The 24,831-nt window shown below is 38.8% G+C and overlaps 1 protein-coding gene across 2 annotated transcripts; it reads left to right on the top strand.

Annotated features, from left to right (window-relative positions):
* The first annotated feature begins 477 nt into the window (after positions 1-477).
* On the top strand, positions 478-24,786 carry LOC113666340 (uncharacterized). 2 transcript variants are annotated; one of them, XM_089190810.1, is made up of 29 exons: positions 478-1,107; positions 2,743-2,985; positions 3,204-3,412; positions 3,982-4,101; positions 4,331-4,549; positions 5,772-5,968; positions 7,052-7,231; positions 8,112-8,255; positions 9,655-9,699; positions 10,383-10,454; positions 10,968-11,109; positions 11,691-11,865; positions 12,494-12,555; positions 13,321-13,374; positions 13,740-13,825; positions 13,934-14,017; positions 14,613-14,695; positions 16,226-16,389; positions 16,522-16,583; positions 17,681-17,752; positions 18,307-18,381; positions 19,277-19,446; positions 20,048-20,174; positions 20,339-20,420; positions 20,808-20,948; positions 21,562-21,654; positions 21,841-21,955; positions 22,500-22,543; positions 23,303-24,786. In XM_089190810.1, the coding sequence occupies exons 1-29, from the start codon at positions 594-596 to the stop codon at positions 23,444-23,446; spliced, it is 3,918 nt and encodes a 1,305-aa protein (XP_089046936.1). In that variant the 5' UTR covers positions 478-593; the 3' UTR covers positions 23,447-24,786. The 2 variants fall into 2 exon arrangements, with proteins under 2 accessions (XP_089046936.1, XP_027037916.2); XM_027182115.2 differs by lacking the exon at positions 9,655-9,699.
* The last annotated feature ends 45 nt before the right edge of the window (positions 24,787-24,831 follow it).

The following is a 24,831-nucleotide window of genomic DNA, read 5'->3' as shown; positions in this document are numbered from 1 at the left end:
GAATGCTGACTGGGTCAATAGGGATGTTCGTTGTATAATATCGACAGAAAGATAACAAAAACTTCATGGTTTCGTTTGATGAAACTGGACATTCATCGGTCGTGATTCAGCATTCGTGTATTTTTGTTACAGATAAACACAGCAAAGTTTTGTCAAAAACGGAAAATTACATAACAAACATAATAGCCAATCATCTAATAAAACTCGTTTAAATAGAAAACCTGACTGAACTTGAACATTGACTTGAGTCTTAGCAAACCTTTGATTTTCCCGTTACCACGTAAAAAAAAAAAAAAAAAAAAAACACTCAGGGGATATTTTTGTTGGAGATCATCGGAAAGTTGTCACTTTCCATCAGAACTCATGCAACAAACACCTGGCAAAAACGCCCATTCATTGTCGGAAACCGGAAGTGAAATGTGCACTTACAGGAAGTGGTGTGATGAGTAACAACAATAGGTCCAAACACGTGGTTGGTGAGAAGTCAGGATTTGTTGTCTTGTGGGGGATATCCTGTCGGAATGAAGGATCACGTCTGACTGCCTTTTTTAGTTTCGCGCTAACAGTAACAGTGTGTGAAACGAATCAAAACCATGGAATACGAAACGGAAGGTTGTCTTCATGAGATTTTTGTGCGCCAGATGAAAATAACTCAACAGACCGCAACAGCTGTTGTGTCGGATGATGGACGATCACTGTCCTTCTCAGAGCTGGACCATCTTACGGATGTCTTGGCGACAAATCTCAGACACAAAGGGGTCGAAAGAAATGGCGCCGTTGGTATATTTCTTGAGAGATCGCTGGAATACCCTTTGGCCTACCTCGCGATTTTGAAAGCCGGCGGGGCTTATCTGCCCTTGGAACTTTCTTATCCCAAAACTTTGCTTTGTTCGATTCTGGAGGATGCGAAACCCGTCGCAGTGATTACGGACGCAAGTTTAAAACAGAGATTACCTAGCTCCCTTGAGGTGATCGTATTGAACGAGGGCTGGGAAGAGAAACTTCAAGAGGAAAATTCTTCGAAGCCGCATCTGAAGGAAGTGGCAAGTACGATTGATGATTTAGCATACATTGTTTATTCTTCAGGAACTACTGGCAAACCTAAAGGTAAGTACTTTATAAATATCGACTTTTCGGAGAGCAAAGTACAAATCAGTTGTTGTTTGCTTTGAAACTTGATCGCTTGTTAAAAAAATTCATATTTTAATATTTTCGATAAAGTTTGGCTTGTTTGGAAAAATAAAATATTCATAAGTAACATTCAAACTGGTAATGCGTCTTTTATTGAAGCGCAGACCTGAAGCAATCGAATTTCTTTTTCCTCCTTTTATCATGACTTTGAAAGGGGAAAATTTGACCTTTAATGTGATATTTCATATTCCGTTATTCTCGCTTAGTCGATATGACATGTAACTCAATCAGAGAGAAAACTGATTTTATCAGCGCAGATGTTTTGATGGCTTGAAGCCGTGATTTACGAATAATAGGTGTTCAAAGATTTAATATGAATGCTAAGTGTGCAATTTGGTTTTAAAAATGTAAATGTTATTTCTTTATCAATAATTAATTTTTAACTAAACTTTTTTCCGCACCAGCGTCTTCTCAAAGTGTATGGTAACAAGCGATAACGCCCGTGTTTTCGGCCTGTCACGCACTTGCTGGAAACATAGCGCGCCGCGGAGGGTTACCAATTCAATTTCTTACCATTGTGATTTTCTGAAGTCATAGTTGAACACTAAGTTTTCCTATGCGATGGAAATTTCGTTTCTAAGGCGTTTATCTTTTTTTTTTTTTTTCTTTTAATTATTTTTTTTATAAAAGGCACTCGCATAAAAAACGCGGGTATTTTTAAAACAACTGGTTCCTGCGTCGGCGTGCGTTTACCGAGATCGAGATATGAAGCACGCAAGGCTTGGAGAAAGATGTTTCATAATAGCTGCAGTTGTAACCGAAAGCTATTCTAGCTTCTTAAGTGTTCTTAAACTTCCCACGCACTCCACATCTCGATGAGCCCATAGGTGGCGTTTGAACAGGAAATGGATCCCAATCTTTGAAATTTGTCGGTCAGTAAGAACAATCTTAGTATAGACGAAGTTAAAACATCATACCATGGAAAGTGCTTGAACGATTTGTATTCACTCCATACATCACAACTCGTGAATGGAAATCGTTCGTGCGCACTTCCCACGGAAAAATCTCTATTATTGAGCGGTACTTTTAGACAAATATCAACACCTGAAAATAATATCTGTTATAAAATAACAAAGATATTGAGAGCGCCCTGATTGGTAAAGCGGAATTCTTTCGTTTATTGCACCGGTAAACCGATAGAAAATTGAAATTTATTCTATTAAAGCAATAGACCGCACTTTCAGTCGGTTTACCGTCCTTATAACTCACTTACTTAACTGGCTCACAGATCAGTGAAATTGTCGCAGAGGCTCCCTTCAAGTCAGTAGGTTCAGTTTTCTTTTTTTGGCCATAATTTATTTTAGATTAAAACAACGGGTAACTTCAAAGATGATTTCGTATCCGTAAGATAAAAAATCCATTGTTTCCCAAATCAAGTGTTCTTTCGCGTATTAGTTTTCATTTTTGATCTGTCTCAATCGGGAAGGAACGGAAAAACCATCTGGAAAGTTTACAAACTCGTGGCTTCGCTAGAAGGGTACTGTTCATGGACGCACGTACGGCCGTGCGTCCTTGCTAACATAGAATTAACCATCCCTTTACCTTTTCCAGGGATATGTTGCCCTCATCGTGGTGCAGTGTTCTCTTATGCTTGGAGATTTCAGAATTTTCCCTTCGAGTCAGATGACCGTGTGGCTTGCAATGTTTTCTTTGTGTGGGAGCTGTTGCGTCCTCTTCTGAAGGGAATACCCCTTTATATCATTCCTGACTCAATCATTTACGATCCGTATCTTTTGCTGAAGTTTTTGAAGAAGAATGGAATAACAAGAGTCCTCTTCACTCCTTCACTTCTTGGTAAGTGATTTCACCAGTCACCTGATGACAAGTTAGGGTGGGGGGAGGAGTAAGTACGCAGTTGCTCAACTACTGACATTGATCAGAAAATAACATAGATTATTAATTACGTCATGATGGGACAAATATTATGGGTTGACTCTGGTCCATTTTAATGACGTGGTAAAAATTAAGGACACGTCAACGGTTTAACTTTGTTTTGTCCCAACAAATTCCAGAGACGCTTTTAACTTGTGAAGATGGTGATCTACCTGGTCATTTGTCCTCTCTGAGAATCATCTGGCTGTGTGGAGAGGTGGTGACAACAGCTCTCCGTGACAGGTGCATGAGGATGTTACCGAGGATAAAGCTGTTGAATCTGTACAGTGTCTCGGAATGCCATGACGTGGCTACTGCAGATCTGACCAATATGCCTTTTCAAAGTGAAGTAAGTACACTTGATGCCCAAGAAAGTAATACAGCTAACTTGTTTCGGTTATCTTAAAAACGTTTAGTTGCATTTCTAAGGTCTTTCTGTGGATTCCACGTCAGTTCTCTCCATCATTGAGCATCCTCCTCTTTTTTTATTTTTCGTCCTTTTTTTTTTATTTTTCCTCTCCATTTGATGTTTTTTTCCTGTTGAATTGAACCAACATTGTGAAATTTCAATCTGAATGAAGATACATGGATAAACAAAGTTTTATTTTGTTGAATAGCAATTCTAGATCTCTGAGTCAATCTAAAAAAAATCCTGAAATATCGTGATTTTTTACGCATTTACAAAAATGTATTAGAAGTATTTTTTATAGAATGGGTCTGACAAGCACAAACTATCAGTCATATGTACTTCGAAGGTTTCTTAATATTCATAGTTTTTACAGAAATCTTTTACTTTTTTGTTTCCGATCTCATGATTGCGATTGAAGAGGTGAAGCAAGTCTGGTGTGAGCAAAAAGTGTCTGCGGCTATGAGGGGATTCATATTGATCATTAACTGAACGCTGCTTTCTTCTGCCAGCTTTCAGATTCTGATGATAACAAAAGGAAGTTTTGCCCTGTTGGAAAACTGTTACCAGGAGTATATGTGGCAATCATGGACGAGAATTTAAAACCACTTCCAGTTGGTCTATCAGGAGAGGTAATAACTCAGGAAGCTGGGGAAGGGGGTTAATGTATTTTTACTGCGGTCTAAGGATAGGACAAATGATTAAAAAAAAAACATAAACGAAGCAATACTTAGACCAAGACCTTAAATCTCTTGGGTTTCACGATTAAATTTGCATCCATACCAAAACTTATTGAGAGTTTTATGACAACGAGATGGTCTGATATCCGTTCTTATCCGGATGGCCGTCTTTTCTCTTCAGATATTTGTTGGCGGGCCCACACTAGCTCAGGGCTACCTGAACAGACCAGAATTAAATGCATCCAGATTTGTAGAGCGTCCAGCTGAAGTGCCAGAAGCTGCTGGTCCGCGGCTGTACAGGACTGGTGACTGGGGATACCTGCTGTCATCCGGATTGTTAGAGATTTGTGGCAGATGTGATTCAATGGTAAAAATCAGAGGATACAGTATTGAAATACAGGTGGGACTGATCGTTGTGTTAACCCTTTAACTCCCAGATCAAATTTGTAATTCTCCTTACTGTCAACCATACAATTCTTATAACGCTAGTTCAGAGAATTTAGTATTGGATCAACTAATTATCCCCAAATTGACATTTTTTGCCATTCTCATCACTTATCTGGTTGATATTTTGTTGATATTATAAGGAGAAATTCTGTCTTGGTCACTCATGGGAATGAAAGGGTTAACAGATAAAATGCTTCAGAGGATTTGCCTTGTTTTGTATTTTTCTTTTGACCTAAAGCCTCATTTCACCGTCGTTTCTGTCTTGGTGGTATTTGTCTTCTAAATGTGATGAATAGATGTACTGCGTCATCCCACATTAATTGATCAAAAGGGAAGGTTTGTGCCGGGCAACTATAAGCGATTTCTGGTGAAAGTGACCTCTTCACAACTTTGCAAACTGGCACATCTGTCAATCAATCAGCTACCTGATTGGCTGTCGTACATGTCTCTGTATGGTTTAGCCGATGACTATGCGACCACGATAACATGCATGTCCATTGCAGGTTTCCCACTCACCTCACATTTCATCGCTTTATAATTTTTTACGTCAGCTGACAGTCTGCTGGTAGCGATTTCATTCCACTCCTGGGGAAAGATAAATAGGCATGGTTAGATGTACGTCTTGCCCAAGAACATAAAACATTGAGTTGGTCACGCTTACCTTTGCAGGATGACTGCAGCGTGCAAAGAAAGTCCTGGGTACGGTTGTATAAAGGGTGGATCATGCTATCCAACGGATATATCGCCATCCAGTGGATAAGTGACAGCAAAACGTATAGCGTTATCCACTGGGTTGAGATTTATCCTGTGGATAGCGTTATCCGACCTTCAAACAACCGGGGCCAGACCGATAGCTCGTGGCTAGTTGATTTCCACTCGAGCTGGTGGATTTGATTTATCACTTGCCTTAAGGGCAAGAAACAAGTTTTCACTTATCTGCCTACAAACGAAGAAATGCCAGCAAGAAGAGCCTTTGAGCTGGTGGAAAATAACTTTCCTTACATCCTTGGGTGGCATATTTATCATTGGGTGACTATGTCTCTCTCTTTCAATATCTTCAAGATCGTTCCCAACTAAAAAAATTTTTAGGCACAATACATCCAAAGTGGGAGGTGTCTAGGAGGCCAATGAGTCAACTGAGTAATGAATTGCATTGTATTGCTGCGTTTTAACAGGCTGTTGAAGCTGCCCTGTTGCAGCTACCCATGGTTAATGCATGCTCTGTGGTAGCCCACGGAGACGAAGGAGAAGATAAATACCTGGCAGCTTATGTTGTTCCAGAAGGGAAGGCTAACAAGAAAGACATCAGAGCTGCTCTGAAGACAAGGCTTCCATTCTACATGATACCATCACATTTTGTTCTTCTTGCCAGGTTGGTTTAATTTCAGCGTTTGCAAAGTGAAAGTTATAAATAGATAAGACAGCTTAAAGAAAATTCTCCTCTTTTTTGATGGTGATTTGTAACCTATTAAATGGTGTACTTTGCTTTCAAAATTGCGTCTCTAAGGTTATTGCCTGTTTCTGTTGCATTGCATATCCATCACACAAGTAATTTCAAGCATGATTAGCCTGTCCCTGTCCAACAAAAAAAATGGTCACTTTTTTCACTGTGTCTTAAGGTATCGTGAGGGAGTCTTAAAGGGAAATCTTAGGAATTGCTGTTGAATAATAAGCAACGGACTTACGCCCCGAAAAAAGGCAAAAAAGCTTCAGCTGTTAGGCGTGAAAATCGACAAGTTTGAACCGTTAGTCGTGAAAAAAATTACTGGTGATATCAATGGAATGCTTTATAAAAATTATTCCACGCTAAACATAAAGCTAAAGAGGCCCTCAGGGCCGAGTTGGCTGTAATCATGTCATATCCAACAAGCGCGAGTGCAATAATTGTTTTATCAAAAACGCCCAAACTATGGATAAATCTTCCCAACTTATTTTGTAAGAACAAACGGAATGTTACGATGTACAAAAACACTTTCAGTTAAACTCGTCGTCATGCGCGCACGCTGTAATGGCACATAACCCATGATGACCAAAACCTCTTGAATTGCATTATCCAACTAACCGGTTTTTCTATAATAACTGTTAGCCATAAAATCGCCAAAATTGTAACCGTTATTCGTAAAAGCCATCACCCCATTGAGATCCTTGTGCAGTAAGAATAGGAGGAGGCAAATATGGTTGAGTGATTAGGCCGCTGGTCTTTTGATCTGGTGGGTAAGCCCTCCACCCAGCCACTCACCGGATTTTTTTCCGGTTTGCCCGAGCTACACTCTTTAGCTGCGCTCCGTATATACCCAACTGGTCTGCCGGCTCCTGCAATCTCTAGCAAAGGGTAAATTGTACTTCTAATAAGTCTCCATCCTACTTCCTTGAAATGACTGCAACGTTTAAGAACCCGCCTTCTGTACGTTTGCTGTTGCAATGATCGTCTTATTAATCAATTGCAAATTTTTAGTATTCCTGTGACACCTGCTGGCAAGCTTGACAAAAACAGACTACCTCCCATTGGCTCATCTGGAACTGAAGAGGAAAGTTTGCCCAGCACTCCAACAGAACACGGTCTTGCTAAGCTTTGGTGTGAATTATTGAACCTACCCAACATTGATGTACAAGAGGGTTTCTTTGATTTAGGAGGGTAAGCTCAGTAAAATAAAGAAAGCAAATAAGGGGACAAAAAGAGACCATCAAGCTTTAAGCTGAGATTCGTGAATTACACTAAAGTTAAATTTAGACCAAGACGGAAACGGTGGTTTGTTTCGGCTGAGGTCCGTACTGTGAGGCTTTACTAACAAAACCCATTTCTCTTCTTTTTCGAAGTTATTTCCATCGACAAAGCTAATTTCCATACTGTTCGCCAGTTTGAACACATTTTTAATTCTCTCCAAGCTATTTTTTGTATTGCATAATAATTATATGCCCTATTAGCTAACGTCGCCCAGCCTTGATGCTTTCCACCCAGTCTCGTGCCTAGACCTTTCATGGCCAAGCGGTTGTAACAGTTAAACGATACGATCTGGGTACGAGATTACTATCCACCTTTATCGGGCTTGATTAACCTTAGAGGCTAGTTAAGCCTTTAACTCCCACAAGTGATTAACATGAAACTTCTCCTTATAATATCCATAAATTATCCAGCAAACAGGTAATGAGAATATTCAAACTTGTCAGGTGGAAGCTGCTATCTTAATCTAGCAGCAAATTCTCATAACTAATTCATAAGGAAATGTGTAGCAGCTAGAAGGGAGAATTAACAATCAGATCTTGGAGTTTAAGGGTTGACACTTACGTCGTAATCGCAGTTGTAATCGTAGTCGTAGGAAACGTTAAAACCGAGCAATATTATCATATCCATAATCTTAAGCTTAGAGGGCTTTTTCTCTCACGATTACGATCAAGTTTGAGCTAAATCTATGTAATCGGAGGGAATGTAATATGGTGGCCGCTAAAGACGAGCGTTTGGGTAATGATAATATAAAGAACGTTTCCCTTACTAATTTTCCAAATTATTTTTGCAGACATTCGCTTTTAGTGACACAATTGCTGGTAAAAGTGAATAACAAGTTTGGTGTCAACCTGACGGTGCATGACCTGTTCAATTGCCCCACAGTGGCAGACATGGCCAAGACGATTGATCAGCTGAAGATCAACAACATTAGAAAGTAAGTATATCGATGTATAACTCTACCATAGCGATTATCCAATAAACTTGCCAGTTAGACATTTTTATGTATAATATATTGTGTTTATGTACTTTGGTAGGTATTTGTAATGTATATGCTGCTCCTGGGCGTAATCTGTTCAAACGAATCATTGATTAATGATTGATTTATTGATTGAATGAATCCCTGATTGATTGATTTTTCACGAAAGACAATTTATATTCAAATCATGCGCAACTAAGTACATAAAGATTTCTTAACATTCTTTTAACACTGATGCGAGGAATTTCGTGAGAAAATGAATACTGCAAACAATTTACTAGTGGTAATCAGTAATGAATTTAAAATAATTTATGGCATGGTCTCTGTACCTCACAGAGACTAAACTCCTTAAATCGCTCTTTGAAATGAAACTGAATGACATCTGATTTACCAATCTAACGAATGAAGGCTTGATTGTCTAATCTACAAAATGCCCTTTACATCAAAATCAAGAATCCAAAACTTAGCTCTTAACCTGACTCAACTAAAACAAAACTATTGAATAATTGATTACCTCTACAGTTAAGACTGTATTTAAGCAATCTTTTTCACCACATAAATGTTCTTACAAGCCCCACCACGGGAAGGGATCAATATCCAAGGTTTCCCCAAGGTCGCCTCATTAGGAATGGGGGCCTTTTAATGGAGGAGGGGTTCTTATTCAAAACTGAGTGGGGGCCCCAATTCTAGCTCCTTTTTTCTGGACTCTGACCGTCATAACTGAATACTGTACACAGCTTCATTATACGAGCAACGGTGCCACTATTGTAGAGTTTCTCCCAGGGGGGAGGGGAAAGAGGAGGAGGAGGTTGATACTCCAGGTGAAATTTCATTGGAGACTGGGGCTAACTGAGGTGGGTGGGGCTTCCAAGAGCATTTATCGTGTATAACAAACCTGCACAATCCATTAACTTCCCCAAATTGATGAAAATGATGAAAAGACGTATGTTCTGCGGAATTTTGTCTCATGACGCATTTTGTAATAACCAGCAAATTTTGTATTAAGGGCAGCGGCAGTTTGTAAGAACTTACGCATTTTGTAATATATAAAGGCGAGCTACGCATTTTGCAATAAGAGCTACAGCATTTTGTAATAATCGTCGGTCGACACAATTTAAAACAACAGAGCGCTATTACAAAATGCGTCTTATCACAAAATGCCGCAAAAAACGTAATTGTACTGTACTTTGCAATTATTATTAAATTGTTTCACCAAAATCTTAATTGTCAGAATATAGATAATCTTTATTAACTACTAACGTAACTTAATATTTAAAGCTACATCGAATAAAATAGCAATAAGGGCATGAAATAACTATGAGGATAATATTAAAATGTAATATTGTATTGTAATCAGTGGAGACGCTAGGACGAGGATGAAAGAAAGCTGTTCGTATATAAGGTATTCTTAAAGATGTAATGGGTAATGCTGCAAGTTTTATAAAGCCCAAAATAAATTAACTGAATCGCAGCAACTAATCTGAACGAGGGAAAACTTGAAAAGAGCCTTCAAAGGAAACACGGATAACTGGCTTCAAGCACGAGAATATGGAACAGACCAAGTCATGATAGTTTTGAGTTTTGCATCTTAATGATTGAGAGTGAAAGCGGGCTCTTAAAGCAGTGGTGAAGACAATAAGAATCTCGGTCCATTTTCTATGCTTACCTGAAAACTGCCAAAAAGAAATTCTAGAAGCGCCTAGCTAGTATTTTGGGAGGCATGGGTTCAAATCCCGTCGAAGCCCTGATTTTTTTCAAGCTTCTTTTCTGCTATTTCTTAAACTGCAGTCGAATTGGGAGGATCATTTCCTTGCTAGATTTTCATCCACAGGTCAAATGAAATTTATTCAGTTAAAAAAATTTGTGATAAGAAATTTTTCTACTGTTTTACATGGACAAAAGTACATGAGTTTGAGATAACTGCTAGACTGATAAAAGAGTCTCACCGGGTCAAGTTTTACTTGGGATTCAACCAACTCACAGACGGTAAAAAAGGAGAGACTTGTTACTAAGAGTCATCATAAAGTTAGTTTGGGTCTATGATGAGTGAAAGAATTGCCTAATTTTGCAAATTCTTGATTCTAGAGATAAATCCGAGGGCGAGATTGACCTTCTGGAGGAAGTTAATTACCATTCAGCCGCTGAGGGATTTATGAAGTTAGTATCTGCGAAAGCATTTTAGTATCATTGCTCAGGTGATTATAGAGATGCACGTACTCTGATTGGTCGAGGATTGCTTCATAAATCGTTATAGCCGCCTCGCGCGAGGTGATTATAGCAAAATCGCTAAATTTCAAAATGGCTACCTCGTCTTTTGTCAACGTTTCAGAGGAAGTAATAAGCGCGATAGAAGAAAATTCAACTGCGAAGAGTCCAAAAGATGCTAAAAAATTGACAGAAAACCTTTCAAAAGTACGATATGAATTATTTGCAGACTGAATGAAATAAACCTGCTAAAAGTGCTTGCTTATGTTGATACATAAGACTTGTTGTGTGCGTGTAAGGCCAAGACAGTTTCTTGTAACGAATTTTCACCACAATTTGTCCAAGATTGTAGTTGTTGGCGCGCTGGAATCCAGATCGGAAGGTCCAAGTCTGAGCCTAGGACATCCCAGACCGGTGTCTTTATTCTTAAAATTTTTCCTTTGTCTTATTTTTTAAACTGAACAGTATGGACATCATGTTGAGAGCTTTTTGGCGGTCTGGAAACTTCAAGAACTTGCGTCGCTGGAACAGGGGACGTGTTCTTTTGACAGGCGCTACTGGATTTTTGGGAGTATTCTTGCTTAGGGATCTCATCAGGTTGACGAAGGTAAACACAACTTCAGTTCACATCGAACGGTTTGAATATTTCCAGACTTATTTTTCTGCATTGATTTAAACTGTGAAGATCAACTCGTCATTTGTGGAGGATAATTTTGATTTCTTGAAGATTATAGAGCACACATCGCGAGATCTTGTACAGGCAAATGTATCGGAGTTTTACCTGTTGAGGAGACATGAACTGTTTAATACTGTAGTGACAGTCAAACATTGGAAACTTCATTTAAGTAACTTTACCGGTACTCGTAATTTACATTGTTAATGTTATTGTTAATCCGGGTTACCGATACCTTTTAGTGCCCGTCAACACATATGTCAGCGGACTCGTTCTGTGAAGACGCCATTTTGTGAAGTATATGTAGCACGAGGTTTTTGTAGATTAAAGCCTTTAGAAACGAGGCCAAACGTTCGTTTAACTATCATAACAAATACTTCAGACTGTTTATGAATTATATAACCCGGGAAGGATTGTCCTGGAAAGGGCTACTGCCGTCACCGACGTTGAAATAGAGACAGCAGATGTAGTTATGGAAAAAATATCCTAATTGGTCCACAAATGTTTTGCTGCAGGTTCACATTTTCTGTGTTGTGCGTGAACAACCTGGTGGTGTGGATGGGAAGGAAAGGCTGAAGAGAGCTCTGCAGAGCTTCAAGATATTGCCGCAAACAAACGACCGTCAGCAAATGACTGAAGAGGAGAGATACGTAGACTATGGCTTTGAGCACAGAGTTAGTTTCGTGAAAGGTACCTATATGGAGTCTTCACTCTCAGTTTGAGAACAATTTTTCTATGAAGTGTAGAACAAAATCCACAGTTGCATTGACTTTTCTTTACTACACCTCATGATTGGACTATAAAACTCGTGTCATCCTTTCAACCAATCGAGTGCAAAACTTGAACTAATCGCTTCTTGGTCAATCGCGTTTCCCTGCGCTGGAGGTAATGTGACGTGATTTTACTTTGAGTTGTCATTGGCTCTTTGTGATATTTTTCTTTGTTCTGATTGGCCTTCGTGATAAGTTTGATTTTGGTTTTTCGACAATCTATAGAGAAGGGCTTTAATGATGGGCCAATCTAGGCGCTAATCAAAGTTTCCTTTATTTGAGGAATATTGGGTCTTTCCTTTTTCGATTATATGTGCGTGTGTGTTTCGGCCACCTAATCGCCTGGTTTTCAGCGCCGGTGATAGACTGCAGAGTGCGTGGAAAATGAAGATTTCAGCGACGTTTGATTCAGCATCACGTTCTCCTTGTGTTTTACGAGGGAAAATGAGACAATTTGGAAAGGGAAGCAAGCAGTCTATTAGAATTTAATTGGGGCATGGAATAAGCATGCATACGCTCGTTATGACTTACTGCTTCTTTGTGTTTAGGTGATGTCTCGCTAATAAAACTAGGAATGAGTGAGGAAGAGTATTTGCACTTGTCATCAGAGGTATGGATAGTAATATGGCAGCGAATAATTTTTCAACAGAGTTTTGATAGTAATCTAAGACTGCGTTGGTTCTGTTTTACTACACTCTTTGATTGGTCCACGACAATGACATGAATTTCTAAGCTAATTTGAGGTAAAGTTTCGACTTTTGCCGACTCTTTTTTGGTATGGCCAACTACTTAAAATTCTCCAGGAAATACTGGTAGTCATATTAAGTATTAAAAAAAAGTTCTCTGGCTTGATGGAATATACATTCCTACTATTGTTCAGACGATTTACTGTTACCATGTTTACAGGGGATGCATAAAATTATTCGGTAAAATTGTGTTTCTGTAATGAAAAAGTTAACAACAAAATTTACCCAACATGAATCAATTAAAACAGAAAACAGATTATAGTAATTCTTTCACTAAACAAAATTTTTGATTGATTAAAATTATTTACTATTATTATAACTGTAATGTTAAATTTTGAACTGGGGAGCTAAGTAAACCAAAGGTTTTCTTGTAAGCCCCCCGTGAAACACCTCTTTTAAGCGGGTAGACAGTTTGCAGTTGTAAATTTATTAACTAAGAAAGCTGCATTGAGTACCAGATGATTCTTAACCTGGGACTTAAACACATCCGTCCATAGAGGTTCCCCTCTACAGACCGTCTTTGCTAACTTTGCTATGTCTGTTTAAGCGAGCGAGTTACTATAGTAGCATTGATCCATGGCTCCCTTCAGTACGTTTATTTGTTTGTGGATTTTCGTTTTTCCTTTCAGATTGACTTCATTATTCATGCTGCTGCAGCAGTGAACATGGTCTATCCTTATCAGGTACAGTTTGCATCTTTTATGTAAGTTGAATAATTAACCCTTTAACTCCGAGAAGTGATTAACATGTGACTTCTCCCTATAATATCCATACATTATCGAGCAAGCAAGTGATGAGAATACTCAAATTTAGAGAGATAGAAGTTGTTATCCTGATATGTCACCAAATTCTCGTAACTAATTTACAAGGGAACGACTTGAAGTTAGGGGGGAGAATTAACAATCAGATCTTGGGAGTTAAAAGGGTTAACGGTTTACTTATGAAAAATGAGTGAGTTAATAAATTGCCTTCAGATATCTATATCTTTTTTTTGCTTTTTTACCTTTGTTACTAGTGTGTCATACAATTTTTTTTTAATAATTCACAGGCTTTGCGGGGAGCAAATGTTCAAGGAACCCAAAATGTCCTTCTATTTGCTTGTACCAGTAAAATTAAACCTCTTCATTATATCAGGTATGTTTCTTTTTTAACATCTTGCCTGAATCATTATTCAACGGTTATGGGAAACTCTTTCCTCGACCTACTGCGCCAAGTTAAATCAGGGTGTTGTCTTCTTTGTAGCACGGATGCTGTTTTTCCGCATGGATTGTCCAACTGTTCTGAAGATGCAGATATGATGCAATATGCATCGCAACTTGAGGATGGGTGAGTTGTAACATTACTCCTCTCTTTAACTCGGCAAAGAACGAAGCTTATACCCCTTTTTCTTGGCATTAAACAACTAATACTTGCTCACAAGTTGAGCTGCGTAAGCCAAGCTTGGAGCAAGATCTACAGAGGCAACAGCCCGGAAAAAATTACGTCTTTAGTGCAGGATGGGATAGTGTTCTGAGAACATTAGTCACCTCAAACGATTTGAAGAAAATAAGTAAAGCGACTGTTAAAGGCGCAGTGGCGAAGTAGTTTGTGCTGTGGACTGAGGTTCGTGAAGTCTGGGCTCGAGGCTTGGTCGGGTCATAGTGTTGCCTTTTTGGGCAGAATACTTTATTTTCATTCTACCTTCTCCACCCAGGAATAAAAATGATTACCTGCTAACTGTCAGGAAAAACCGACGAAATGACAAGGAACAAGGAAGCTGTAACCTGCGATAGGCTGCCATCTCATCCAGGAAGAGACGCGACATTATCAGTTCGGCGTCATGCATGCTGTCATAATTGAGATATACTTTGACTAGACGTGCCAATTAAAACGAGTTCAAACTTAATGTTATTATTACTAATAGACGTCTGTTGATGCACAGGTACTCTCAATCCAAATGGGTCGCAGAACAGCTTGTGTTGAGGGCCAGAACCCAAGGCCTACCTGTAGTCATATACAGATTAGGTATGGGTAACATGTGTTAATGCTTTGGATTAATTCAACACTCGTTGTGGCTCTCATTTACTTTAATAATTTCTGTTCCATATAAAGCAAAAGGTCAACTGAATTAAACCGCAAAACGCTAAGTGATTGGATGTACTTAGGGACGTAACAGAATATTGAAATGAATTTACACACCGACATTTTATTTAGAGTAAGATTTTTTTTACGTTAAAAAAACCATTTTCGAAACTTGGTACCAATAATTTGGATTTTCCCTAATAAACTCAGTTTCAAGGAAACAAACGAAAGCATTTTGTTGGGAAGATTAATCAAAGAGTTAGTGTTCAATCAAAAAAAAAAAAAAGTGAAAGAACCATTTAAATTTAACCACACCCCCCCCTTTATTTTAGAGAAATACTCAGCCAAACACCCCACTTACGACTATTATATTAGGAAATACATCCTGCTCAGTATTTTGAGGAAAAAAAATTAAAGGTCACAACATGTTGCCGACTTGCTGTCACACAAGGGACAATCCCTACGTTGGTCGACACACTAGCAGATTTACAATTAGTTCTACACGTTAATGCGGTTAGTAGCGTCCTTCGGTTACCAAAACATGTTACAACAGAACACACACCTGTGAATTAACGATCTTCGAACTTTAATGTCGAACTTTAACATTTAAAGCCCGATAATAACATAAAATAACAATTTTGATTATTACGTACTGTTGTATCTCCGAACGAAAATTACTTTAACGAAATATTACGACTGAAGCCGCTTCACTCTCTACGACTGCAAAAATTGCATATATTACTTCATGCACTAGAAAAGATACGCCATTTCGTGTTTGCTAAAGAATAAAATCACCTTCTTTCTAAAGCTGAAATGTGAAAATTTCGATTTTGTGTGCCAAGACCTTCAACAAGATTTTTTGAGGTTATTTTAAAACCGGTTTTACTGATTTCTTGAACATAGCACAAGTGGCTGTTAAATGGAAGACCGATTTTTTAACCCTTTCGATCCCAAGATCTCATTAGTCATTGTCTTTACTGTTGGCCATACAATTCTTATGATATCAATTTGCAGAATTTGGTATTGGATCAACTAGTAATCCCCTAATTGATGTTTCTCTTTCTTCCTATCACTTGTCTGCTTGATATTATGTTAAATTGTTGGGCGAAATTCTGTTTTGGTCACTCATGGGAGTTTAGGGGTTAAAACACAAAGTCCGAAACGCCTGCCCGCGGCCGCACTACACGAACTTAGCACGGTTTGTTTTGAAACGCCATCCAAAGGTAAACTTTCGTTCGACTCAACATTACCACGGTCGCCAAATTTAACAAATATGTATCAAGTTACGTTTAATTTCTTTTCCTAAAACGTGTCCTATTAGCTTAGTAAGTCTTATGATAGTCATGCTAAATTCTTGGGCACGTGTGTCTAAGTCCCATGATCTTTGCAGTTTTTGGTCGATCCCGACCAAAATTGAAAAAATATTTCTATGAAGGTAAAAATCAACTTTAATTTTATAATCTGTTTCTTTAGGAAATCTTGCAGGCGACCGGAAGAACTTTCAGTGGAATCCACTTGATTTTACACTGTTAGTTTTCAAAGGAGTTACTGAAACATTAACTGCGCCCATTGTTGACTGGCAAGTAGAAATGAATCCTGTAGATTTTGCCAGCGAAATGATAGTCAAAATGACCCAGGTAAGAATTCTGCTGTTTATCGATGAATTTTAAGCTCATCTCTTGCGTGATTGCACTTAAAAAATAATTTAATTACTTAATCCATGTGGCTTAATTGGTTTTCCTTGGATTTCTCACTATTGCGCCGTGTAGGAAATGTCTACGACACTGGGAAAAGTTTATCATATCGTGAATCCACAGCCCTTGAATGCAAAGTAAGTACAAATCCTTTCAGAAGCATGAAGTAGAAAATAGGAGAGGCCCGCTGAGAATGGAGATCTGCTTTGCATGCAACCTAAAGGAAGCGCGTCAACCATCATTCGGAACAGGCTGTTTTGATCTTTAGACTTAAAAAGGATATAAATCTTTAGGAGAATTTTCCAGTTTTTTTTAATTTATTTATTGAAAAATTTATCACCATAGATGAAGGAAAAAAATTGACTGATCTTTCTGGATGGCTCTGATTATAGAAGTTCCTGATAAGTTAAAGTCTCGTGCTCACGAGACATGCAGTGAAGTTACAATGTTGCATGGTAAAACTATCGTTAATCAAACCAAATGAGATGTTAGGATAAACTTTACATAATAAGGTGGTTGTCGTTTTATAGTTACCCGTTGCACGTCGCCCTTTTCACCTTTTTTTCTCCCCAAATTTGTGGTTATTTGTTCCCATGGAACGTCTGAGGGGGGAAGGGTGGGTGGGATTTACAAGAAAATTTGGTATGCTCAACTGAGATGATGGATGATGAGCTACATTGGCCACCGTAAAGAGTTTCTAAGGCTGACGTTTCTGTGGACTGGAGCATTGCATCTTGAAGGAGACGGCGTTAAAATATTAGCTCGGTACGATAGAGAAACACAAAAGCAGTGATGATTAACTGGGAAGGCACAAGGATGATCACGGATTATGAAAATTGTTACAGGTGGCAAATGGAAATTGAACATATACATTTTCCTAATAAATTTCACCTAAACCTTAACACATATCGTTTATAAAAGAACGCCATTCCAAAGTTTAAGACTTAAGGACTGTAAAGTTGGGGCACTGAGCTGAAAAGAGTCCAACTCTACTCAGGCTTGACTCAATTGCCCATTGGTTCAGGCGGAATCGTCTCTATTATTTACCTTACGTCACAATTCAAGCTTTGCTTATATGAAGTGAGAATAAAGAGGGTGAGTGAAACTGTCTTGCTGTATCGGTGGTGGGTCTTACAAGAGAATGAGTTGATAATGTAAATTGGCCACCGTAAAGAGTTTCCAAAGCTGAAATTTCAAGGTCGATCAGTTATAAAGCATATAACGTTTATTTCAGATGGTTGTTCGAGTGGATGCGTACTTTTGGATATCCTTTGGAGATGGTCTCCTTTCCGGAGTGGCGTAAGGCGTAAGGAACATTTGTATTGCTAGAGAAAGATGTTCTTCGTCTTGTCACGAGCGTGGGACAAAGAAAAAAATCTGAGACCCCATGAGGAATCGAACCTCAGAGCTCCATTGCTTTACCACTGAGCCACAGAGACATGACGAAAAACATCTTTCTCTATTTCTTTACCGAGCTCAAAATTTACCATCTCTCTATTTATTCCTATTGCCGTTGCTTGACATAAATTTATCAGCTCGGCATGCAGCATCCTTTGTAGACTGAATTGAACCTGTCAAAGCAAAAAGATGCATGGGTAGTGGTCTCGCCAACATTGTGCGCCGGCGTGCAGTTTTAGACAATCAGTGGACATACAGTTTTCTTCTTAAGAAAGTAGGTTGTTTGGGATAAAGAAATGTTCTCAGAATCCAACGTGTAGGAGAGCCTTGTGGCTGAGTTGAAGACGGTTTTGGCGGACGATTTTCGTTAATCAAACGATTGAAAAAGTGTATGATGTACCCTTTTTAAATATCGATTTATTCAGGGGGTATTTGCTCTAACATTTACTCTTCTGTTAACAGAATTGAAACTTACTCCACTGGGAACCCGAAAAGTGGACTTGCTCCTCTGCAGCGCCTTCTCGATATCTGGATGACGTGAGTGTTTGTATTTTTGTGTAAGACTGTAGCTGACTTAATCCAACATGCACGTGCGACAAGTCACGCGCGGGAGAGTCTGGTCTCTCACGCACGTTTCTCTTGAGTTCTTGCCGAACGCCAGCTAGGCAGGCCCATTTGCCTAAGATTTATTGATTACTAGTTTTTGTTTTTTTCAAGGAGTTGCTTTCGGATTTCTCTGAAGCTACTCGCTGGGATTTGTCTCGAAACCTGTTCCTTCTAACCAACCGGTCAGATGTACAACCAAAGGCGATTTCCGTGGCACAAACTTTCGTTTGCTGCGTACACAACACAGTGTCGTTCATTTTACCCTTTGCGAAAAGCATACCAATTACAATTAGATTGTAGGTTGCAGATATCTATCGCCTGATAGAAATCGAGAGTAAATGTTATGATTGTTTTCATAAAAACCTAATAGCCTTTCGAAACTTAACAACAAGACAGGTTCGCATAGAAAATATTGTTGTTCATAGCGATTTTATAGTTACATGAAACTTTCATGTTTCTATTACAACCGAACACTTAAAGGTTACGCACCAAACCCTTTACACCCGAGCATCAGTTTGCATATTCTCCATGGTGTTCTCGAAACATTTTCTTAGGTGATGGCAAGGAGAAGTTTTGTATCAATCATGAGCCCCCTGCGTTGGTGATATTTCCCTCAATTTTTGTGACCTTTATGTTTAATATGGGGGTAATATTGTGACGTGAAATCAGATGCAAGTCGCTCTTAGGGATCAAAGAGTTAACCAACCAACTATCTATCACGGAATAGACAGCGAGTTACGTAGCCAATCAGGTCGCAGTATTTATGGTAAACACTATTAGATTAATATTAAAAGAATATAGATAATAATATACTTATTTTCTGCAGAGACTCGTCCTTTCTGTCAAACCTAAGCACTTACACTACGACAAATTTTAAAGGAGTTATGGAGCGGTTTAAAGTGGGGTTCCCTGTCTTCAATGGCGAACTTTTGTCAAGTTACTTTTCCTCTTTGACCGCCCAATGTGTTCTGCCGAGAATCAAGATTAGGTTAAAAGGTGCAGTGATTTTAGAATAACTTTCCCCATTACTTACCATAAGTACAAGCAAAAAGTTGAAGTAATTCTGTTTTAACCGTACGTCGTAAATTTTTCAAAGGATAACCAACTAACGGGCTGATGCAATTTGGTTAGCCTTTAAAAAATTTACCAGTGCTGATTTATCCCAAATTACGCGACAAAAAGCATATGATTACTAGCTAATAATACACAAGCAAATATATGAACCGGAGGTCCTGAACAAAATTGTCGGGGAGTTTTACGCAACAGTTTGTAAAGACGGAGCAACTTTGAGTATTTGGGCTCAAATTTTAAAAGAGCTAAGTCGCGGCTAAGTTGCGTCCTGAAAAATTAGCCATATGTTGTTATGAGAAACCTGTTTTGATCAGATCCATTTCAGGCCACCCGCATTCCCTTTGGTCCATTTTACCTCTTTGGTGTTTTTCTTTGCTAGGAAGATGTTAATTTACACTATTGGTTTATTTGCTTCTCTTTCACAATGAATGCCGTGGCGTAGATCCTTTAACATGCATCCGCGTTTGCTTTCGTTTGACACCCTTACTCATAGTAACTAACTCTACATACCTTTCCTGTTTCATAGGTCCAAGGCCTCTTCAAGATAAGGTTGTCATAATAACAGGAGCGTCCAGTGGAATTGGTGAAGCAGTATCTAGAGCTCTTGCAGAAAATGGCGCCAAAGTTGCTCTAGCTGCCAGGCGGAAAGAAAGGTGTGAAATATAAAAACAAGTTTTGTTTCTGTTCTGTCAACGTTGGCTCTAATAGGCGTTTGACGCATCGATAGATGCCCATTGTAATAAAAAATCCAGAAATCTGGGTTTGAGTGTAGTGCAAATCCGTTAACCCTCTTAGATATGTGCAATCAACTCTACAGGTTGGACAAAATCAGAGATGATATTACGGAATTAGGAGACGTGGCAATTTCAGTGGAAACCGATGTGATCACCATTGAACAGGTAAGGTAGTTACCATACACACAACACAGTGTTGAAACATAAACTGTGTGCAATGAACAACCTTCTTGATCTCAAAAATCACCTCTCAAGTTTGATCCCCAATGTGGGATTATCATCACACCCTCAAACAACATTTGGTGATCTTGGTGAGCCTTGAACGTTGTGACTCGCATGGCTACTGCAGTTTAAAAGATTTCCATAGCATGAACCCAATAGGAGTAAACTCCTCCCTGATGGGATGAATTGTCATCGAAGAGATCCCCCCCGGCATTTTGTCAGGCTTACTTTATAATACAACACGAATTTGTGTTCGTTTTTTTCTTAATAGGTGTTTTAAAAATGTTCTGCTTGCGTTTTTGTTTGTTTGTTTGTTTTACTTGTGTCCAGGTCGTTGACCTAGTGTCGCATACAAAAGACACACTAGGACCTGTGGACATCTTAATAAACTGTGCTGGTCTTGGATTCTACACCACAATGAAGAATTGTAATCTTGAAGAGTGGGAGAAAATGGTTGATGTCAACTGCAAGGTAAGGGTGTTTCATGATCTTGAGTCAATTATCAAATTCATTTGGTACTAAACTTGTGCCTAGTTACAATACGTCCTCACAGGTAAAAATTCAGTTAAGAAAAATTTAATAAGGTAAAGGCTGAGCAAACAATTCAGGTTTTAACGGGGAATGAAACTTCGCCTACCAGATGCCCGTTGGGTCGGTCACGATCACTAACTGAGCTGCAAAGTTACCGTTGGGGGCGAGGCAAATTTTTGTGCAAGTTCTTTTTTGTTTGTATAGTTGATTGATCCAAATTATATATGAAGGAAAGAATATTTGATATATATTCCATAATTGGTTGGTGTAAATACCTTTCACGTCAACTTTGGGGGAAGTTCGTAACAACAACGTAACGTAACGTACGTAACGTAACACAAGGCAACGTAACTTAACGTACGTAACGCAACACAAGGCGACGTAACATAACGAAATGTAGCGGAAAGCAGCTTAACGGAACGTCTAACCTTTGGCTCAGTGTCTCAGCTATTGACTCAGTAGCCTACTACTTTGGAATATCATATTTAAAATCAAATGAAGATAATAATTTCTTGAGATGATTTACTTGGTTTGGCATAATTCTCGTCATCAGGGTGTGATGAACTGCATCGGTGCTGTTCTTCCAGGAATGCTGGAAAGAAAGCGGGGGCACATCGTTAACATCTCATCAAACGCCGGCCGAAAGGTGAGTACATGTATTTATGGTGTGAAGAGCCAGCTTGGTCCAAACATGAAGAGTTAACCCAAGCTTGATGTGAGTTTTTGACCGTCTCAGTGTATCTAGTGAGTGAAAACGCCGTTTTAAATTTCTTCGGCATGGTGCTGACGTAGCCTGTCGTTTATAATAACTGATCAACATCCTCATTTTCAGGCTTTTCCTGGATTAGCAGTGTACGCTGCCACGAAGTTCTTTGTTGAAGCTTTGACTCAGAGCTTAAGGCTGGAGACGGTCGGAAGTGGAGTGAAGGTCACGTCCATTCAACCAGGTATGATCACAACAGTGAAGAGCTTTGACAGTCTCAGCGGTTCGCTTCTCTTGGAGAAATTCTCAACTTAGTAGAACGAAATGGAAGTATCAAACAACAGTTAGTCAGAACAGGGGAGCATCACGAGAGAGCGATAAAAACTCAAAGTGAAACAAGCAAACAACCTGGAGAGAAGGAAAGCGCAAACGATCAAGTCATGATTTATTTTTTTGAGCCTAGAATCTGATTGGTTGAGGGAGATGCGTGTGTTCCTAAACGACTCAAAGAGCGCAGACCCCATCAGTGTTGCCTTAAACTTTGCTCTGTAATTGGTCCACAAACCTCACGCCACCCCATCAATCAATCAAATTAGTTCAAACCTAAAACCACTCATGACTTGGTCACTCGTGTTTTCACGCGCTTGAGCCGTTTGCTTGCATTTGCTCTCAGTTCTCGTTGGCCACTTCCAATATTTATCTTTGAGTGGCCGTTTAAATTATTCTGGTTTTGGTTTTAAGACCCTCAATCGGTAGCACTTTATTTGACATTCGTCATTCTCTTGCAGGTGATGTAGCCACCGAGTTTGGTTTCCAAAGCTCAGATGAGGAGGTTTGTCCTTATTTTGATATTGACTCAGAGGCATATGATCGGGTTACTAATCTAAAACATGCTCAGACATCGAGTTTTCTAATGATTATCATTCGCAGAAAGACATGAAAAATGTCTGAAATTATCTTTTTGAGAGGAACAAAGCAGGAAACACCTTGACTGGGTGATTTTTTTTTTGTCTGTATGATTTTGAGAACGAATTTTATTGTAGGTTATGGAACTCGCCCAAAAAAGACTGAAAAGGAAAGGTCTTCTAAAATCGAAAGAACACAAATTGAAACATCCATCCCTCCTATAATCCAACATTAATCCTAACTTGTTATCATTTGACTGTTGTTAGATTAAGGGAGGGGTAGGTGCTCAGTTGTTCAGGTACTGACATTAATTTATCGATCCCACGCTACATGTGAATACTTTGCCACAGCTAAATAAACTCCTACAACCAAATAGTAAATCCTCTCTTTAAGAGTTTAGTTGTTTGGTCTTTTCAAATGTTTACTTAGGGTTAGGGTTAGTAGTAGTGAAAAATACAAGCCAGCTGTGAACGACTACTGCATGTGGAGGTTCTTGTCAGAATTCGACGTTTATAAAAATTGAATAATCTTTTACTCCTTGCCTCGCATGCTTCACTGAAGGGATGGTTTTCTTCATCTCGAGTGACCTTTCTTCTTTCCTCCTTGACAAAATCTTAATCCGATTTACAAAGGGATGGAGCAGTAACGAGGAATTTTAACTTTTCTTCTCTTATTTCTTTCACAGGCTCGGGAAAAATACGAAGTTAGCGACGATGTAAAAAGACTTGACCCTTGCGATGTCGCGAATGCTGTTATCTATGCCGTCACACAACCCGCTCACTGCTCCGTAAACGAAATCCTAGTGGAACCCACAGACGCCCCTTGCTGAAGAAGTCATCGATCGCAAATCACATTCAGTGTCTAAGGGTCGGGTTAACTTCAAGGGCGCTTACCATTGGCCAGTATCGGTCGGCCATACGAACTCATTAATCGGAACTGTCCGGCTATTTAATCCTTATAGTCACAGTTTAGTCAATGCCAAATTATTTTCCATGTCAAAATTCACCCTTTCACTTCCATGCGTGACTGAAAAGTAATTTCTCCCAGAAATATTCCCAACGACAATTTCTGAGAAAAAAATGTAAGCATCATTCTCGGGATATAGTTTGATTCAAGACCAGATTCACAGAGCTTACATTAAGAAGATTTAGGAGAAACAGTTAGGAGAATTCAAACCTGAAATATTGGGCGGGAAAGGGTTTAAACAATAGAAATCTGAAGTAGCGCCTCCTCAGTTTTTCGATTGATTCGTCTGGCCGAATAATTCACCGAGACTAATGATAAGTGTCCTTTTAAATCGTTCTGTGTGTATGTATGTCTTCATTTGACCAAAGTTGCTTACCATATATTGTCTAGCGTTAGAATTCTATGTTCTTCGTTCGTCAAAAGTGAATATTCCTTCTCTTCAATGTCAATCACAAAACGTTTTTTGCGTGTTCTTGATGACATTTGCTTCTTCGGCATTCTATCATAGTTTTCAGAGCCCCTATGATACTTTTTTCAACTCCTAAACCAAAATTTTCTTTCTCTGCACTAGATGCTCGTTGAGTAAACTTATGATATGCAAGCATATTTCAGAATACCAGAAAACTTGTCACTACCGTAGAATCTAGAAACAATATGTCCCTTTTTTTTTTGTAATATTTCAATGTTGCTGTTGGTTTGGTTTTACCATACAGTGTCCCTGCGACCAAATCACTTAAAAGTCAAATTGAAGGCTAGTGCCTTTTCAGAAAAGACAGTAACTCACTGGAGTTAAAATAAATTGCGTAAGTTTTTAGACATTTAGTTTTGACCTTTTTAATGACATCTCTAGCTTTGGTGAAATTATGTTTGTTTAGGCAAAAGTTGAATGAATGTAATGCTGATCGTTTTTAAACATTTCCATTACTTGTCACACCCAGTCATCTTTTTGGTAAGAAATAAGTGCAAGGCTATGGTAGTTTCTGAATTGATATCACAACTGCATACAACGTCACCAATGTTTGAGGGAATCAGTTTAAGTGAAAATAACGAAAATATATACTGCTTGAATTTCTCCTTATCGTACTCAGGTTTTTACCTCTGGGGTCGTTTAAATTGTTAGGGAAAGCGTTCTAAAAAAACCGTAATCTTACCTCAACAGATTTTACTTTATTTGAATAAACAAGACATTAAGTGTATTCAAAAGGAAATTGTTCGTTTGGAATGTCTCTCTAGTCTTCTTTTATTCTA

The sequence above is a fragment of the Pocillopora damicornis genome, chromosome 13, assembly GCF_964200805.1.
Source record: "Pocillopora damicornis chromosome 13, jaPocDami1.2, whole genome shotgun sequence".
In the NCBI taxonomy this organism is placed as follows: Eukaryota; Metazoa; Cnidaria; class Anthozoa; order Scleractinia; family Pocilloporidae; genus Pocillopora; species Pocillopora damicornis.
Note: the sequence above shows the minus strand (reverse complement) of the source record. Positions and strands in the feature narration are given on the sequence as shown.

Coding starts and splice junctions, on each gene's coding strand:
- LOC113666340 (XM_089190810.1), top strand. CDS start 594: ATGGAATACGAAACGGAAGGTTGTCTTCATGAGATTTTTGTGCGCCAG. Junction 14,018..14,612: donor GCATCGCAACTTGAGGATGG/GTGAGTTGTAAC, acceptor GTTGATGCACAG/GTACTCTCAATCCAAATGGG. Junction 19,447..20,047: donor AATCAAGATTAGGTTAAAAG/GTGCAGTGATTT, acceptor CCTGTTTCATAG/GTCCAAGGCCTCTTCAAGAT.